This window comes from Lipotes vexillifer, unplaced genomic scaffold (genome assembly GCF_000442215.2).
Source record: "Lipotes vexillifer unplaced genomic scaffold, Lipotes_vexillifer_v1.1 scaffold387, whole genome shotgun sequence".
NCBI classification, from domain to species: Eukaryota; Metazoa; Chordata; class Mammalia; order Artiodactyla; family Lipotidae; genus Lipotes; species Lipotes vexillifer.
Window position 1 is genome coordinate 2,607,532 of NW_006795399.1, and position 17,004 is coordinate 2,624,535.

General features: G+C 58.0%; 3 protein-coding genes across 6 annotated transcripts in view; all 3 read right to left on the reverse strand.

The window, feature by feature from the left end:
• Positions 1–4,100, reverse strand: part of SLC26A10P (Solute carrier family 26 member 10) — a 7,031-nt gene extending 2,931 nt beyond the window's left edge. Inside the window, exons 1-8 of the mRNA XM_007467648.1 lie at positions 3,756–4,100; positions 3,176–3,286; positions 2,455–2,612; positions 2,099–2,263; positions 1,682–1,834; positions 869–951; positions 572–719; positions 348–461 (exon numbers count right to left, since the gene is read on the reverse strand). Coding sequence (XP_007467710.1) covers positions 348–461; positions 572–719; positions 869–951; positions 1,682–1,834; positions 2,099–2,263; positions 2,455–2,612; positions 3,176–3,286; positions 3,756–4,098 — 1,275 coding nt within the window. The 5' untranslated portion in view covers positions 4,099–4,100. The remainder of the gene's footprint in view (positions 1–347; positions 462–571; positions 720–868; positions 952–1,681; positions 1,835–2,098; positions 2,264–2,454; positions 2,613–3,175; positions 3,287–3,755) is intronic.
• A 1,869-nt stretch (positions 4,101–5,969) lies between these two features.
• Positions 5,970–13,027, reverse strand: ARHGEF25 (Rho guanine nucleotide exchange factor 25). 2 transcript variants are annotated; one of them, XM_007467652.1, is made up of 16 exons: positions 12,879–13,027; positions 12,473–12,587; positions 10,022–10,236; positions 9,790–9,885; positions 9,636–9,709; positions 9,399–9,465; positions 9,106–9,209; positions 8,847–8,916; positions 8,638–8,727; positions 8,448–8,540; positions 8,204–8,254; positions 7,953–8,030; positions 7,566–7,766; positions 7,231–7,411; positions 6,752–6,963; positions 5,970–6,430 (listed from the first exon to the last, which is right to left on the reverse strand). In XM_007467652.1, exons 1-16 carry the CDS (start codon positions 12,975–12,977, stop codon positions 6,320–6,322), a joined length of 1,857 nt encoding a protein of 618 aa, XP_007467714.1. In that variant the 5' UTR covers positions 12,978–13,027; the 3' UTR covers positions 5,970–6,319. The 2 variants fall into 2 exon arrangements, with proteins under 2 accessions (XP_007467714.1, XP_007467715.1); XM_007467653.1 differs by lacking the exons at positions 12,473–12,587; positions 12,879–13,027 and adding an exon at positions 11,188–11,709.
• A 378-nt stretch (positions 13,028–13,405) lies between these two features.
• DTX3 (deltex E3 ubiquitin ligase 3) overlaps positions 13,406–17,004 on the reverse strand; it is a 5,197-nt gene continuing 1,598 nt past the window's right edge. Inside the window, exons 2-6 of one of the 3 annotated variants that reach the window (XM_007467654.1) lie at positions 16,908–16,972; positions 16,641–16,717; positions 15,544–16,273; positions 14,432–14,649; positions 13,406–14,112 (exon numbers count right to left, since the gene is read on the reverse strand). In XM_007467654.1, the coding sequence (XP_007467716.1) occupies positions 14,037–14,112; positions 14,432–14,649; positions 15,544–16,273; positions 16,641–16,669 (1,053 nt within the window). In that variant the 5' untranslated portion in view covers positions 16,670–16,717; positions 16,908–16,972 and the 3' untranslated portion in view covers positions 13,406–14,036. Of the gene's footprint in view, positions 14,113–14,431; positions 14,650–15,543; positions 16,293–16,640; positions 16,718–16,907; positions 16,973–17,004 lie in introns of all 3 variants that reach the window. The other 2 variants (XM_007467656.1, XM_007467655.1) reach the window with 2 other exon arrangements.

The following is a 17,004-nucleotide window of genomic DNA, read 5'->3' on the forward strand; positions in this document are numbered from 1 at the left end:
TTGATATGTGATATTTCTTTTTAAAAGAAAATGTCCTCACAAGGAAAAACACCAGAATTTTGTTTCTTAAATCTGTTTTCCAGATTAGTATTGTTCTTATTTTGAACTACATATAGGGCACCATAAACTTTTTCAGTGCCTAGAGCCTACAGAGGTCTTAATGGACCTTTCTTCTCTTCTATACCTCCTACCCAGGTAATCCCATCTCCTCACTCACCTTCCCTCACAGAATTCCATCCTTCTCTATAGAGCTGCCAACTGGGGATCTGCCAATCTTCCACTTGTTCCACCACCACCCAACCTGGATGCCTCTCCCCCCTTCTCCTCACCCAAGGACGTGCTCTTACCTGTGTGTTCCCACCAGCATCCACTAGTAGGCTGGTTGTGGCCAATGTGGCCGAGTTGGGAAAGCAAGAGAAGAGGGAGGAGATGAGGTTGGAGACACCATGTGCAAAGAGCTCCTGGAGGGATGCAATGAGATGAAGAGGAGACGAAGGCATGGCTGGGAGGGGGGAATCACATTAGGGGGCTGTCCCCTGAATGAGGTTGGGGTCCTCACTCAAAGTCACACCTGGTTGGAATCGATAGTGTAGCTGTACTTGTCTGCATAGATGGAGGCCAGGGAGGCAGACACTGCAAAGGTAACCAGTGCCATGGGCAACGAGTCGGCCAGAATCCTGGGCAGCTCAGCCAGGCTGGGGAGGAGAGGCTGGGGAAATCTAGAGAGAGAGGAATCCTTGGTGAGGAGGGGTTGGGTATAACAAGGATATGAGCAAGAGAGAGGAAATGGCATAGGGCAGGACAGGGGAAGGTGTTGGGTGGGAGAGTTGTGAGAAAAGAAAACTGGTGCCTTTTCATTCTCTCTTACCCTCCGGGCAGCAATCCAACTATCTGGATGTTGTATCTTGTGTCCAGGGAAGAGGTGAAGCAGAGCACGGAGGCCAGAAGCACCTGGGAAAGAGAGCAAATTAGAGCATGGGAGGAGATGGGCCCCTGGCAGACGCTGGAAGGAGCTCAATATGAGAGAGGATTGCAACGCAGGATTAGGTGGTTGCACGAGCCCAGCAACTGGGGTAGCTGGGGTGTTTTGGGGATGGGTGTCTAACAACTGGTTTAGAGTGAAGGAGAGTGGGGATGGGAAAGAAGAGTGATGTATGCCTGGAGCTATGGAGAGAGATGGACAGGAGGAAGTAAGAGGGGGCTGCTATGAGGGATGGTGGATATCAAGAGGTACAATCGAGCCATTCGAAGCAGGGAAGCTGGGTTATATCAAGGGATATGTGGGGTGTCTGTGGAGACGAGGAGAGCCTGTTTAGTTGGGGCGAGAGAGAAATGTAGGTGGACGCGGGAAGGAGGATAAACCGTGAATTACACAGCGCGGGACCGGTGAAGGGAGAGACGGGAGCGAAGGTGCCGTGGTGAGCGACACCGCAAGGGGGCGCTGTAAGGAGGAAGAAGGCTTTCTAAGAGGCCTACAGCCGGCTTTTTGAGAGAAGGGGGGACGTTTGGGTGGGGGATTCCCGAGGGTCAAAGTGTTCTGGGAAGAGGCCTGAAAAAGTACACGTGTAAGCAGGACCTCTCATCTGTGACCTCTCTGCACTCCATGAGGGGGCGGCTGCGGCCAGTTCCTACAGGACGGGCAGGGTCTGTGCGGTGCACGGGGCTGGGACCCCATCCTCACCATGACGATTTCCCCTGGGATCGGGGTGGGTAGCCTGTCTCGGAACCTCACGTTCAATTCCTTGACGGGCACGAGCAGCGCCAGGCTGAGTGCCGAGACGGTCAGTTCGGCGGGACTGCTCCGCGGCAGCGCCGTCAGCACGGCGGCCAGCGTCTACGGGCAGGGGCAGTGAGCAGAGGGCCTGGGGCCAGCCAGGGTCGACTGCCCCCAGCGCGGACCCGCCAGACTGAGGCGAGGCCTCTCCTGGCTCCCATCAGGGCTTCCACCTCCTCAGCGACCCTCATTCAGCCACGTGGTTCTGACCTTTTCTCCGCCCGTGTCACACACTATCCCTCCACTCGCCCCCGCTTCCTTTCTTTACGGGTTTCCCTCTTCCCGGGACCGCTAGAAGCCTCTTCGCTCTTCTCCGACCCTCACCTTGAAGAGAGCGAAGCAGCCGATCTGACGCGGGAGGGGCAACCCCAACAGGCTAGGCAGTTGGGACACGAGCACGTGCAGGGCGGCCCCACTGGTCAGCGCCTTGACTACAGGCTCCGACAAAAAGGTGGCCAGGACGCCGAGCTGCAGCGCGAACATTCCCAGCTGCAGGGGAGAAGATGCGCCATCACCCCTGGAGAAGGAGCAGACCAGCCCCGGCGCAGTGCACCAGCTTGTCCGCGCACCTCTCCCGCCTAGACCGGTGCTGGAGACTTGTCCCTCCCTCTGCCTTGGCCCAATTCTCCGGGCCCCCAGCGTGGATTCCCTCAGGGTCCTCCCCCAAGGTCCTCCCTCACCATCAGTGCCCCGCTCCCGAAGGCCATGGCCGCAGCCGCACCAACCCGCTGAGCATCCAGCTGTTCCCTCTCGATGCCGCTCAGGTTCCCCTCGAGGGGTTCAGGCACCAGCCGCTCCACGGCCGAGCCCGTCATAAGGCTGAGTACCGCGAAAGTTCCTAGGGCCGGGGGACAAACGCAGAGATCACCAGCTGTGCCACCTGGGGCGCGGCGACAGCCCAGGCTTTGCGCTGTCCGCCCAGGACGCTGCCGTCAGACGCCCTCTCCTAGGAGGCTTGCTGCTCAGGTGAAGACTCTGGGGCCAAGAGCTGGTGCAGCAGCCCGGAACCAGCGGTGAGGGAGGAAAGGAGGGAGCACCCGCCGGGAAAAAACTGCTCCCAGCTGCGTCACTGCCCCCTCCTGCAGACGCCCTGTGGACTGCCTGCTCCTTTGGGCGACAGAGTATCTCCTCTCCTCTCTTCCAAGTCGTAGAGACGTTCATTTTAACCAAATTTCATGGAGAGGAAAAGTCCGAGTAAACTCCCGCCTCTTTGCACCCACTCAGCACCCGCATCGAGCACTGTCTAGGTCAGAGGTTCACGGCAGTGTAGCGGTAGAGGCGGAAGGGAAGGTGGGGGGCGTGAAGACGGGAATAAGGGCGAGGGAGCTTACAAGAACGGGAGCCTCAAACCCCTGTCCTTTCCACCCCACAGAGAAGGAGAGGAGTCACTGGGTCACTCACCGGTGGACAGGTGTCTCCCAGTACCCAACAAGGTGTAGATGAGGACGGGAAAGAAAGAAGTGTAGAGTCCGAACACTGGGGGCACAGAGGTCAGGAGGGCAAAAGCCATGCCTGGGGGAGTAGTGGAAGGAAAGGTCTCCGGTGTGTAGGTTAGGGGGCAGGGTGCCCAGCCTCCAGGACTGTCCTTCCCTTCCCGCACTCTTAGACGCTGGCCCGGGGACTCTAAATCCCGCCACATGAGGGGACTGAGGGGTTAACGGGCCTCGATGGGAGGTCGTGGGGCGGACAAGGTCAGAGATCTGTGTCGGCCGCGTCCTGGGGGGCAGGCGTCCTGCCTCTCTCCAGTTCCCTGAGCCGGACCGTGTCCAAGACTTCGCGCAGAATTGCACAGATGAGGGGAGCTGGGGGTGGGGATCTGATGGAGCTCCACTGTCCTTACCCGGAACTTGTCCTCAGGTCCCTGTCGCTGAGCCCTCAAGCCACACTAACCCACCACTTCGCTCCCGGTTCCCAGGCCCCGCGCCAACCCGAAGCTCTCTAGAGCTTGGGCCCCTGACAGGCTGCTGCTGGCGCCGCTCACCCTGGGGCACGTGCACGATGCCCACGGTCACTCCGGCCACCGCATCCCCGAGCAGCCAGGCCCGCCAGCGGTAGTGGGGCAGCCAACGCAGCGGGGGCAGCCGCGCCCGCAGCAGGGGCCACGGCCCCGGTCCGGAACAGGCGCGGGCCCGCCGCCTCCAAAGCCCGCGCAGCCGCGACCAGCGGGGCTCCGCGAGTAGCTCGGGCTCCTGTTCTGCGTCTCCGAAGAGCTGCTGAAACCGGGCCTCGGTAAGAGGTTCCCTGAACTTGGCGCCCAGCGGGGACTTAAGGTCGGAGGCCTCTCCCGGACCTGGGCAGGTGCTGGCACCGGGTAGCCCACTCATTTTGCCCTCTGCCGCCTCCAACTCCTCCCAGTCTTAAATACCCCTCCGCCCGCGGGCCCCGAGTCCCGCCTCCGCGAAGCAGGGTCCAATCCCGTCCCGGAGGGCGCCCTCTCTTGGGGACCTTCTACAGTCAGGAGCCGGCTGCGCCTTGGGGAGGGGGTGTCTCTACGTTAGGCGTTTCCCCAGACATCCTTGGCCAGATCGCTCGCTCTGCAGCCTGCTATGGGGGGAGGGATGGCTGTGGAAAGGGGTAGGAGCCAGAGAGGTAGGGCAAAAGACAAACGCGCCCCATCTCCCAACACCCACTATTTACCGCTCCTAGGTCTTTTGACTCCCGCCTTCTCGCTCCCGGTTCCTTTCCGCATCTGCACCTTGGGCGAAGACAGACGCTGACTCCTCTAGGGTTACTGGTCATTCCCAGGGCCGCTGCATTGCCCACAAGAAAGTTCAGCGGCGTTCCAACTTCCCTTCCCCCCACCCCAGACCCAAATCCTCATGGGGCGCAGCTTGTCCCCAGAAAGTGTAAGGGGCTCCATTGGCCTCAGCTGTTTCACAAGCTATCTAGATGGGAAGCAGCTGCTATTGGATACGGATGGATAGAGAACCGCCCTGCCACACACACACCTCTGCTGGGAGTGGCTGGGCCTAAATTCCCAGTTCAGGGTCTCAGGCGGAACACTGGACAGACGGGGAACTTTGATTTTATTTCTCAGAAGCCAAAAACACTGAAGCCCTGTTTATTACATCCCAGTGCTATTCACAAAGTAGGCACTCAACAACACGTATGTGGCTAAATTAAGTGCAAAAGGGTCACCCACCCACCTCATTGTACCCCTGTGGTCCCTAAAGAGATACAAAGGTTCTGAGCTCCAGAATTCTGTTATTTGCCCCATCCCCTCCTCCATTCACACCAATCCTTAGCAGCCCTCCCCAGTCCCTGACCCCAAAGCCCTGGGGGTGGGGTACAGTGAGGGTGGGTCTCCCCTCTTCAATTCCTCCTATTGTTCCCCAGAAGTCTTATCTGGGCTGTACGTCCTGTCCCCTCCACCTTAGAGGTCCCTCCCGCCATTGTGGCCAGAGAGACCTCAGGCCCACAGGGAGACTCCAGCTCTTCCTCACCCTCCCACCCCAGCAGTCTATTGTCTGCTGAGGAAGCTCAAGCACACGTGACTGGGCCCAGGGGACGGATGCACACAGTGGACACACCGATGCCCAAGGACCCAGGACAGGGCATCTGGACACGGGTCTCTGCACGTTTGGCTCTCTGTCCCAGGGGCTGTCCCAGAAGTTGGGAGGGGTGAAGACCCCTTTGGGCTCTCCGCTCTTGGGTCTGTGGCTTGAAGAAGAATCCCTTCCTGCTCAGTACGGACATGCCTTACAACCTCCCAGACAGCAAAAATAAGGACACCCAGGGCCAGAAGGGGCCACAGGACCCCAGCATCCTCTCACCTCCCCATGCTCCCTCAGCTGAACATGGTGGCCCCGGAAAGAAAGGTACATTGGGCATTCGGAGCTTTAGGATCTGGGTGTTGGGGGGAATGGTGGGAAGTCACTCCACAGCGGGCTTTCCAGTGGGGTCTAGAACAGAGACCAGAGGGGAGGGAAAGAGGGACTGGGTAAAGGGGAGGATACGTCAAGGTTCTAGGGTTTTCCAGTAGCCCTAAGCTCCAGGTCTAGACTGAGAGATGCTGCAACCGCAGGTGAGGGACAAAGATAATGACATCTTTTATCTTACATCCCGCACCCTACACCTTTCACCAGACCCCTCCTCAAATGACTGATTTGAGGGGCCAGCTGATCTCTTCCATACCCCTTTACCCCACTTACCCCTACTTCAGCTTCCCCTTCCCTCTGCCAAGACAGCAGCTTTAGTGATATAACAAAACCTTTATTCTCAAAAAACAGAAAAAACAAAATCAAAAACAAAGCCAATAGTTTCTGTCTGGCCCTTGCCCCAGCCCTCCTACCCACCCACATTTCCTCCTTTTGGGGGGACCTGTGATGCATGCATAGGGGTGGGGGCTGAAGGAACCTATATTCCTTGGGCAGAAAGAAGTCTTTCTGAGTCTAGGTTCCCTCCTCCAAGCTGACACTCCCAGCCTTGCCCACCCTCCAGATACACCAAGAGGGAGGAATTCTGGGGCACTGCCAGAAGGATTGCCCTGAAGCTCCTGGGGGAACAGAGTGGCTGAGTCAGCACCACCCCCATGGCCTTCACCAGTTACAGCTCATCTTCATCCAGCTTGGCAAGTCTGGCTTGGCAGGGAGGGGCGTTTGGAATTGGTGGAACTGGAGGCGAGTCATGAGGAGCCTGGGGGATGTCACTGGAGGCCTGAGGAGAGACTCAAGTCAGAGGATCAAAAAAGTGCAGGAATCCACCCTCACTCCTCTCTTGTCAGTGTAAGCCCTAGTCAAGCCATCCCCTCTTGCCAGACATCTTAGATTATCTGAGACCATCAGCTTCTCTCAGGGTTAAACTGGAGTGGGGGAGCGCAAGAGATGGGGAGGGCAAGAGATGGGAAGTAGGAAGGGGCAGACAAAAGGAAGGTGGTGGAAGAAAGGAATGATACGGGGGAAGGAGGTTTGGGGATCCTGGAACAAGAGAGGACCTCCCCATTCTGCCCTTACAACCAGGGAATTCCATTCCTCATACCTGTGTGTCCAGGGACAGGGGGACTCTGGCCACCTGCCCTTTGGGAAACAGCAGCAGGGAGGGAGGAGAGACATTGATGGGCGTGTGTGTGCTGACCTGGGCCCGATCTCCAGGCCGAATTCTCCCGGGGCTCCCCACCCCAGGACCTCCTGGCCGTCCCAGGCTGTTTGTCTGGCTCTCCCGTCTCTGGTACTCAATGGGTGACTGCAGTGCTAGGGCAAACAAAGGGACAGAAGGAGGGTTACAGCAGAGACACGCCCTTTCCCAGGGGCTCTGCTCTCAAGGACTGTCGGCCAATGTAAGTCGCTTGAGGCTTTAGGGGATTCTGAGTTACTAAATCTTGAGCTAGTAGTGGAAAAGTGAGGATGAGGGATGGGGAGAAGCTGGGGTGAGGGCAGGGATTGGAGACTGGGCGGTGAGGGATTCAGGAGATCCAAGGACCAAGGGGGGATGTCGGGGAGGGAGGGTGAGAGCTTTACCATTGAGAAAGTCCCGCTGGCTTTCCAGGATCTGAGCCACTTGCTTGATCCAGGCCTGACTGACCGCAGGGTCTGCAGTCTGCAGGACATAGCGCTGGATCCCACCCTCTGGCCCTCTGGAGGTCAGTGCAAAGCGGCAAGGGTCGCCTTGGAGGTTCCCCTCCAGTCCCAGGCAGCTCACCTGGATTGGCAAATAAGAGGTAGCCCCCAAGTTCTTCAGGCCCTCTCTGGTTCCTGTCCCCTCCAACAAGTCCAAAGAGGATGTGAGGGGCCACCATCCTCTCAGAGGCCTCCCCTATCCCAGTCAGACCTCTCCCTTGGGACACCCTCCCCACCTTGATGCTGCTTTTGTACACATATCCAGGCTGCGTTCCACCTCTCACTCCTCCTCCCAGGGCCTCGCTGAAGATGATGATTTGCTCAAAGAGGAAGACACGTCTCTCTCGACCCCGAGAAGAGAGCAGCCCCCCAGCCTCGGGCTCTGTGACCCAGAATGTGTCCTGGCCCAAGAGCTTCCCCTGAGCAGTCAATTTGCCCTGAAACCAAAGGAGAGTGGCCTTTGAGATAAACAATAAGAGAAAAGGGGCAACTCTCTGCTCCTCCCTCCTTCCCCTGACACTCCCAACCAACCATCTCCTGTCAGCCCCAGGAGAGCATAGTTCCCTGTAAGGATCTCCTGAGTGCTCAGCCTGGGGCAGAAGAGCATTGCTCCATCCCTGTACCTCAAACCCCCGCAGTCTCCCCAGGGTCATCATGTCATTACAGCGCTTGGGTACGAAGCACATGACCTCCACAGCTTGCTGGGACACAAGTGAAAAGAAGAGCACTGTCATCATTGGGAAAGAGGCGTCTTCAGACCATGTCTCTATCGCCAACCAGCCTTCCCCTTCACCACCCATGGAGCTGGAGGAACCCAGGAGACTAAGAAGATGAGGTGTGTGTGGTGTGTCCTATGAGATCTGGGAGTACTCACCTCCAGCTCTTCAGTATCCATCCCAGCTCTACTATAATACTTGAGAAAATCCTAAGACACAGAGAAGAAATGCTCAGGGAGGTTATGAGAATATCCTCAAAAGCCCTCACATCCTCCCCTGAGGACACAGGTGAGGGCCCCCCCGGAAGTCTGGGTGGGGAGCCTTAGGAACCCTGGGGAGAGGAATGAGGAAAGGGCCATCCCAACCAGCTGTGCCCGCCCACAGGGAACAGGTGGCCCCGACCTTGAGCAGCAGCTGGTATTTCATGATCCTCTGCACTGGTTTGATAAGGAGGTCGTTGAGCTGCAGGCGGTGCCCCAGCTGTTGCCGGAGCTCCTGGGGACAGGGACAGATGGGGTGGTTTTGCAGCCTGGAAAGCCTGCTCATGCCGACGATTCTGTCCCCCTTTCCCCAAGGTATCTCAGCCACTGACCTCAAAATAGCTGTCCCCAAATTCTGATACCACATGCTCTGACTTGGGCTTATTCTGACAGTACACCACGTACATATGCAGGCGGCGCTCCTAACAGGAATAAAATTCAAGAAAGAGTAGAGTGAGTGAGGAGAGAGGGCACATCTCCAGAAAGCCCTGACCCACTCCCAAGCCCCTCCCCTCCTGGGCCCCACTCTCTCAAGCCTCACATGTTTGATGAATAGCTGAGCCAGCCAATCAGGATCCTTCAAACACCTCTGTAACTCCTGCAGGAAATAGCTGGAGGGGTAGGGAGGGAAAAGGTTGGTCAAATACGCCTACTCCAAGCAACTCAGAGCTGTCTGCCCTGGTAGTGTTCCCCACGAAGTCTCTCCAAACATTCCTCAGGCAACAATGGGCCCGAGGGTAGGATACAGAGACCACCAGACATACGCCCCTTCCCCTCGCTCTCGGGGATCCATCACTCACTCTCGATGCCACTCGTAGATTTGCTGGACGTTCCCAAACACAATCCTGTCACGACCTCGAAGATTCTCGGGTACCCCCTGAGCAGCCATGGTGGCCATGTAGCCCTGTGGGAAGGTTGGGTGGGAACATGAGTGTGTGGAGCCAGTCCTGGTGGGAACCTCCCCTCCCCAAGAAGTCCAGGATGTAGGGGAGACTGGGAAGGTGGGACAGAGGAGCAACAAGGCATCTCCTAACATTAGCCCTGGCGAGAGGGCAAGGGCTGGGCCAGGGCTGGGAGGGGAAAAGGGAGCTACCTTTACAATCTGCCCCAAGTCGTCCACGTACATTTTCTCTGTCTCTACCAGTTCACTCAGGACGTACCTGGGAGGAGAACAGGTTTAGCCACTCCCTCCCTCCTGGACTAGAAGCCCCTTCATTACCACAGCCAAGCTCAGGGGAAATTGCAAGTCTCAAATCTAAAATGTGAGAGACAATCCTCTGGAAGTTGTGCGACTGCGGGGGTCAGGGAGAGAGAGTGTGTGGACACTTACATACTCCTCTCCAGAGCCTTCTTCTGGTCCTCTTCACTCTCAGGGGCTTGGGAAAAAGTCTCCTCTTCAGGTGGCTGTAAGGAAGAACATCCCAGAGTAAGCAAATGGATGCCTCTTGGGTGAGGGGAGCCACGCCAGACTCATTTCTTCATACCTGCGTCTTATCCCCAGGGCCCCTCAGCAATGTGGTCAGCAGGGTCAGTTCTGGCAGCTCCTCTCCTGTGGCTAAAGCTGGTTCCAGCATCCAGTTCTGGGGGCCAGAGGTCAAGTCTCAAAGGCCAGGGACAGTAGCTGTGTCTCCCCAGTGACCAGTGGCCCCCTCGACCTGCCCTCTCCCAGCACCCTTCATGGATGTCCTACATGCTTCTCTGGTGCTCCCTCCTCACCTCATATGGTCCAGCCTGGCCACCTTCTGCCTCAGTTTCCACACTGAGACAATGTTTAGAATGATCCAACCATCTTCTCAGGCCACTGACTGGCCCTGGGGGTCCCGGGGAATAGGGCCCAGAGCTGAGGCCAGAGCTGGGGCCAGAGGGAGCAGCCAGACCCGAGGCAGCTGAAGCCGAGATACTCCCCTCACTGCCAGCAATGGAATAGGATTCTAAGGGGGTGGGGTAGGGGGAGAAAGGGGGTGATAAATTTTGCTTCAGCTCCAGATTCAGGGTCCCTAGGGAGCTCCCAGAGTCTCCGCTCTGTGGTGCTCAGCCCCTCTCCCTCAGGGCTCACTTTCTTGCCATCCTCACTGGAGTTGGCCAGGAGAGAAAATTCACCAGGACACCCTTGGGACGAAGGACAGAAAACACCTGGCTCCCTAGGCCTGGAACCCCCAGTTACATGTGGGGCTTCCTCCATATCTGAGCATGGCACCAGTATGGGGGTGAGGGCAGCCATCTGGGAAGACACTGGAAGCTGGGGGTGGCCATCTGCTCTCCTACAACCCTCCCCGTTGCAATGGGTACAGACCATTCTCTGAGAAGGGCGGTGTGAGGGGGGAGAAAAAGAGCTTAAGAGCCCATCTGCCACCCCCCAGACCCCTCCTCCACCAAGTGCAGTAGTCACTCTAAAAAGAAAAGACTTCTGCAGCCCACCTTCCCAGCACATGCACAAACCCAATAGAGGGGGCAAGTGAGGAGAGCTCATCGGTGTTATCGGTGGCCTGGGCTCAGGGACAGAGGAGCTGTGATTTGGGAAAAAGCCCCTGGTAGACCCCCCCTCATCCCTCATTCCTCCATCCCCCTGTCCTTCAGATCTGAAGTAGATTCTCAGCAAAAGGATTTCAGGGAAGATGTGGCCTAGGCATAAGGGGATTGTGGATGGGTTTTTCTCATACCCAGTTGAGAGGAGTCCCTTGCCCCTTCCCCAATTTCCTTAACTTTAACTGTTAGAAATTTGAAGGCAAGAGGGGATCTTAGAGATCATCTATTAGGTCACCTTCCTGGAAAACACAGGTATAGTCTCCAGCCTCTAAATCCCTAGGGCCGGGACAGACACAAGTCCTGAACCCTCAGCCCGCCCCCCACTCAACACTGGGCCCTCGCGACCTTACACTCACCATGTCCCCCCCGGGCGAAGCAGCAGACGCATTTTGCCAGCACTTTTCGGATCACGCGGGGACAGGCACAGCGACCCCCCTTTTGCCCCCCCCGCATGGCGCCCTGGCCCCCCCACACCCCCGACCCGGGCGGGCCATGCAGGGGGAACCACGGGGGGCGGGGACGGCGCAGGGCGCACACCCCCCCTCCCTCCTACCCCGCTCCAGGCTGGGGGAGGGGGGGAGGGAGGGAATAGGAAGGGGGGGTCCAGGGGTAGGCGGAAGTCTGGTCTGGAAAAGGGCTGGGGACTCTGCAGAGAGGGCGGCGCGGGGCCGGGCCGCCGAGCTGGGCGGGGAGGGTTTCCGGAACCCAGTCGGTGCGGGGCCCAGGGTCCAGATGTCCAGCGGGAAGGGGAGGGATGGTGGAGGAGGCTGGGCCGGGATGCGGCAGCCGCTCCAGCTCCGTCTCCGGCCTCCCGGATTGGGGGCCGACTCCCCGAGTCACTGGTGCTGCGCGGGTCCCCGCCGAGCGGCGAGCAGAATAACAGGCCCCGCCGCCGGGTCGCCGCGGGGAGGGGCCTCTGCGGCCCAGCTCCGCCTTCTCCCTCGCTTTCCCCCTTCAGCCAGTGCTGGGTTCCCGCCCCAATTCCCCTCCCCCAGGCACCACCTCGTACCCACTCCCAAGTCCCCAGCGCCTCCGCCCCTCCTCTCTAGCCTGGGCTCCCCAGCCCCGGGTTCCCCCTCCCTCCCGCATCTCCGGCTCCGACTGCGGAGCAGTGGCGTGGGGGTTAAGCCCGGCGGCGGGGTCGGCTAGGGTCGCCCCTCGGCCTCTGCGGCGGAGAAGGGCGCGGCGGATGGGGCCTTAGCCTGTGCGAAGAGGTCCTGGGGTTGGGGCTGTCTCTAGGCGCGCAGGGGTGGGCAATGTCCCCCAGTAGGGGATGCGTGAATGGGGAGCTCTTTGTGGGGAACACAGCCTGGGTGCCGCCCTCTCGCCGGACCCTTCTTTCCTCCAGGCCCCGGGACTCCAGCTGAGTCTAATCACCAATTAAGGAGAAGTCCTGGAGACTCGGCTGGCGAAGGGCCAGGGGTGGGGCGCGGGGACACTACGCCAGCGGGGGCTCGGGACCCGCTGAGGTGGGGGACACAGCAGGCTAGAGGGCGAGAAGAAGCGTGGAGGTCTCAGCGCCTACATGGGTCTCATGCAAATTAGATGCGAACCTTTATACTAATACAAGCAGCATATTTTTTAATTCGCCACTTTGCGCAGGATGGCAAACTGTGCCCCACCCCACCCCTAGCTTCTTACCGGGCAGCGGAGCCCAGGCGGGGACCTCGCGTTCGCGCTCCCCTCTCTGATTCCCCTCCATACAGTTAGATTCTGGCTCGGTCCCCCCCAGCCCTAGGGGGCTTCTCTTCGGGGGCTGCGGGGACAGAGTGATCGTAAGAAACCCGCCCTCCACGCCCAGCCTAGACCTCCCGCTTCCCCTTCTCCCTCCTGTCAAAATCCACTTTGTTATAAAAGGGTCTTCGCCAAGGCTGGGGTGGAGGGAGCGGTTTACCCAAGAACGTGCCTATGATCCTCTTAATGGAACTTTTGGATTCCTGCGACTACCCCCGAAGAATTCTTGTTTGCGGGTAAATTGAGTTGTGGGGTGCAGCCATCCTGAAGCCCCCTAAAGACCCCCGACCCCACCGTGGTCCCCCTTTCTTACCCCCTCCTGCCCGGGTAGGGCGCATGCGCGCAGCATGCCCCCCATGACCCCCAGTATCCGGTCGGTGCGGCCAGGGGCGGGGCGGTCCGGGGGCTTCATGCTGGACCCCTACCCTCCTCCAAGTTTCAGAGCCGAGGGGGCACGGAAGCTGGGGGGCTCTGAGGCCAGCGTGCGTCCGGGGAGTTGCCGCCGCGGAATCCGCCCCCTGCCAGGCTCCGCCCTCACTCCCACCCCAGCCAAACTTTTCAAAAGGGGGTAGGGTTGTTCCTTTCTCTGCAACTGTAGTTCAGCAACAAACCCCACTTAATCCTGACTCCGCTGTCGAAGCACGATCCAAGGCTTCGCAGTTTTATCTTGGAGCCCACTAAGTACCTGCCGTTTTCCCAGGCCCTCTGGAGGCAGAGAGCCTGGGGAGGCGCCCAGGGAGTTCCCGATCACCACCCCCTTCTCCCTCTCAGCAGGTCCAGCTCCTCACCCCGCCCCCCATCCCCTACCCCGGCCCACAGAACAGAACGGGTGTGGCATAGAGAGTTGCATATTTTACTTTATTTTTGTTAAATTAAAAGCTACAGTCTGGCGGCGATTCCAGAACAGGGTAAGGAGGCTCCTTCTAGGGGGCAGAGAAGAGTGGGAGAAAGACTGACAAAGACAGAGACACAGGAGAGAAAGGACAAGGTCAAGGGAGAAGGGGTATTGTTTCTGAAGAACATATGCGGCCGGCTCTACGGGGGCTCACAGCAGCCTGACCCCCCTCCCCGAGCAGAAATTCAGCAGTGGAGCAGTATGGTGGGGGGGTGGGGATCAAGAGACCCTCTCCTCTCCACCCAGGTCCTTTCTCAGCTTAGTCACTGGAGCACATCACAAACCAGAAAAAGCCAAGGGCAATGGAGGGGGCAGGAAGACTGGGAGTATGTACATGGGGAGGAGGGGAGCAGAGCCTGGGACATCAGACTCTGCCAGAAGGGAGTGGCTCACACTGCACTGAAGCACTCAGCCTGTGGGGGACTGGGGAAGGGATCGCCCCTCCTTCTCTGAACCCCTTCCCCAGTCAGACAGTCCCCTACTTGAGTGATGAGGGGGTCAGAGGGAGAGACAACAGAGGCTCCCACTGGGTCCTACTTAAGGAGAACAGCAGGGGCCTCCCAAAGGGGATGTCCTTCAGTCATCGGTGATGCCCTTGGCTCTCAGCTCCTCTTGCACCCGGGTCAGGTAGGTGGGGTCCGGGTACCCAAACCTGGGAGCAAAGAGAAATGAGGGTCAGGGTTAGCCATTCAGGCTTACTCATATTACCCCCAGGCTCACCCTCATTCTGGTGCCCCATTCTAGCCCCACCCCACCTTCCCTAAGATTATCCAAACCCAAGATAACTGAGCCCAATTCTGCTTATTTTTGTAGGTTAAGCTGGGCACATTAGGACCAGGATGACTATAGGAGAAACTGGGACAGGGAATATGGTTGAATAGTTTGGGGGTGGTCCTCTCCAGTTAGGAGGCTCCCAGAGAGAAATGGGGAGAAGGGGTGGAGCCAAGGGAAGGGAAGAAGGCGTTTCGCACAGCTGTGGTCCCCCTGTGCAGCTGGTCTTGTGGTGGATGTCGTTCCAGGTGATGACATTCGGTCTCCCTGTGGTCATGGACGTGCCGATAGTGAAGGTGAGACGCTGGTCAAATGCCTTGCGGAACAGGGTCAGCACCTTGTTGCCCTCAGGGCAGTCCGGGAGGTAGGCCACCCGTGTGGTGCCAGGATACCGAACTCCTGGGTTTGGGTGTTCAGCCTGGGGCGGGGGAGGCAGAGTGGGCAGTGAGCAGCTGGGCATCTTAAGGGTCATCCTGGCCAGCCTTCTGGCTGTACACCCCCAGCTAATGCTGATGGGGCAGCGACAGCCTTCCAGGGAAGGCGCAACTCTAGGGTCTGGGCAGCAGAAGCCTGTTTCCAGACAAAATCCTCATCATTAAGAGGTTCTTTCTGCTGTCCCGATCCCTCAAGCCTCAATTCAGCAACAAATGAATTCTCAAAAATAGCTGGGCCTTACTCTCCAGATAACTCAGCAGAAATGTGAAGACTGAGAATAATTTGTCTTTCAGCCTTCCCTTCTCCACCTGAAAACACTCCCAATGCATCTTGCACTGTCTAACCTGTTCTATTTTTCTATTACTCTCCTTCAGAGCTTCCCTATCACTCTGCAAACCCGAACTGGACATTACTCTTTGTCAAGCAGGAAGACACCTTTAGGTTCTTGACCGCTCCTATTTTAACCTTCCACTGTCATCAAGGTTTTTCCCTCTCATAAATCTGGAATGGAGTAACGCTCCCAGCACTGTTAAGGGGGGTCAGACCCTTCCCACCGTGCCTGTCCGCACCTGAGCCACCATGTCCACAGACTTCACCTCTGCCAAGAATAGATGTCAACATCCAAGTTCATCAAAGAAATAAAATTCAATTCCTTTCTCTCATACCTGATTTCCACAGGTGCCTTGGGGTCATGGGGATGGAAAAGCTAGGCTTCAAGGGGGCCTCTAGCTCCAGGGCACTTGAGTGGGAAGGCATACCGGGAGACAGCAAGACTGTATCACATCTAACAAACATACTCCCCCTCACCCAGTGTTCCTAGGTCAGAGAACAAGCGCGGCGAAAACCAAAGGGTAAGGGCAGGGCATAGGCTTCTTACCCCCTGGACACCGGGCGGGAAGACGTACTGGATGACGATGGTGCCATACTTCTCATAGCTGGGTAGTAGGAGTGTGGCATCCTTAGAGACCAGCATCCGCCCATTCTGGGGCTGGTTGCCCACCAGCTGCCCATAGAAGCGGCCACACATGGGGCAGGCCTTTTTCACCTGCAGGGCCCGGGTGATGCAGCCCTCGCAGAATGAGTGCCGGCACTTCTCTAATGTCTTGGCATTCTGGATCTCCCCCAGACAGATGGGGCAGGTGCTCTCCTGCTCTTCTGCCTCCTCCCGAAGGCGGGGGGGAAGAGGAGGGGGCAGGGGAGGAGGAGGGGGGGGCAGCCCCCGTGCCCCTGGGGGCAGGAGTGGGGCTGCTCGGAGAGGGGGCGGGCCTGGGCGGTGCAGCTCAGGGTGCTCCCCCCCACCCCCCAAAGCCAGGCAGCCCATAAGCTCCCCCTGCCTCTGAGCTTTCTTCAGCTCTTTCTCTGCCTCTTTGAGCAGCCCCTTGAGAGCCTTCCGGGCCAGGTAGAGCCCATTGGGAGGGGCTGGGGGAGGGCCCTGAGGGGAAAGCTGGAGGACATAGATGTCAGAAGTCTCGCCGTCTATGAGAATGGACACACGGTGCTCCTCCCGAAGCCGGGCCAGCCGGGCGGGGGTCTCCTTGCTGAGGAAGTCCCACACAGGCTTGGAGACAGTCACTTTGTTCTTGCAGGTGCCTCCACAGGCTGCCATTCTGGACAGGACGAACGACACTGCCCCCAGGGTGAAAAGGACTCAGGGTGGGGGGTCCCCATTTGACAAATATCAGTGCCTCCTACTTCCCGTTCCTTTCCAACCTTATATTATCTCCACTCACTCAGAGGTCAACCCCCCAACTCCTCCCCCAAGTTCATGTTCTGTTTCCTCTTATCTTTCAAACTCCAGCACCCACTGAAGAGCAAGAAAGCTTCTATATCTTTATTATCACCCGAGCCGAGCGTCAGTCTTGGTTCTCCTATACTGCTCCCAAGATCACAGAAACAAGCCGCCCCTCCCCCCACGTCAGGTGAGAACTGAGTTCTGTAAAAGGAAGGGAGATTTTTGCCCTCCTTTTTGCTCACTTTGATCCTGAAGAGCTTAGAATTGGCATGCAGGCGCTCTCTCTCTGTTCCTGCTCCCTACTTGTAGGTTGTGTGACCTGGTGGGTGGAAAGGGAAAGGAGGGAAAATGAAAAACCCCTTCTCCCATTTCCACAAGCTCCAACCCAGCAGCCCACTTAACAGAGACGGAATCTGGGTGTAAGTTACTGGGAATGGGATTACTTGGAACGTGGAATAGAGGCAACCAATTTAAAGGTGAAAGTTGAGGTTCCCATGAAAGGCAGATACCTGGAAAGCCCATGGACGATGAGAGCAGCAGAAATCCCTCTGTTTCCACACTCAGCTGACCAGGACTGGGGCAGGGGGAGTCGGGGGGGGGGGGGGC

Coding starts and splice junctions, on each gene's coding strand:
- ARHGEF25 (XM_007467652.1), bottom strand. CDS start 12,977: ATGAAGCCCCCGGACCGCCCCGCCCCTGGCCGCACCGACCGGATACTG. Junction 9,886..10,021: donor GCCAGGCTGGACCATATGAG/GTGAGGAGGGAG, acceptor TCTGGCCCCCAG/AACTGGATGCTGGAACCAGC. Junction 8,255..8,447: donor AATACCAGCTGCTGCTCAAG/GTCGGGGCCACC, acceptor TCTGTGTCTTAG/GATTTTCTCAAGTATTATAG.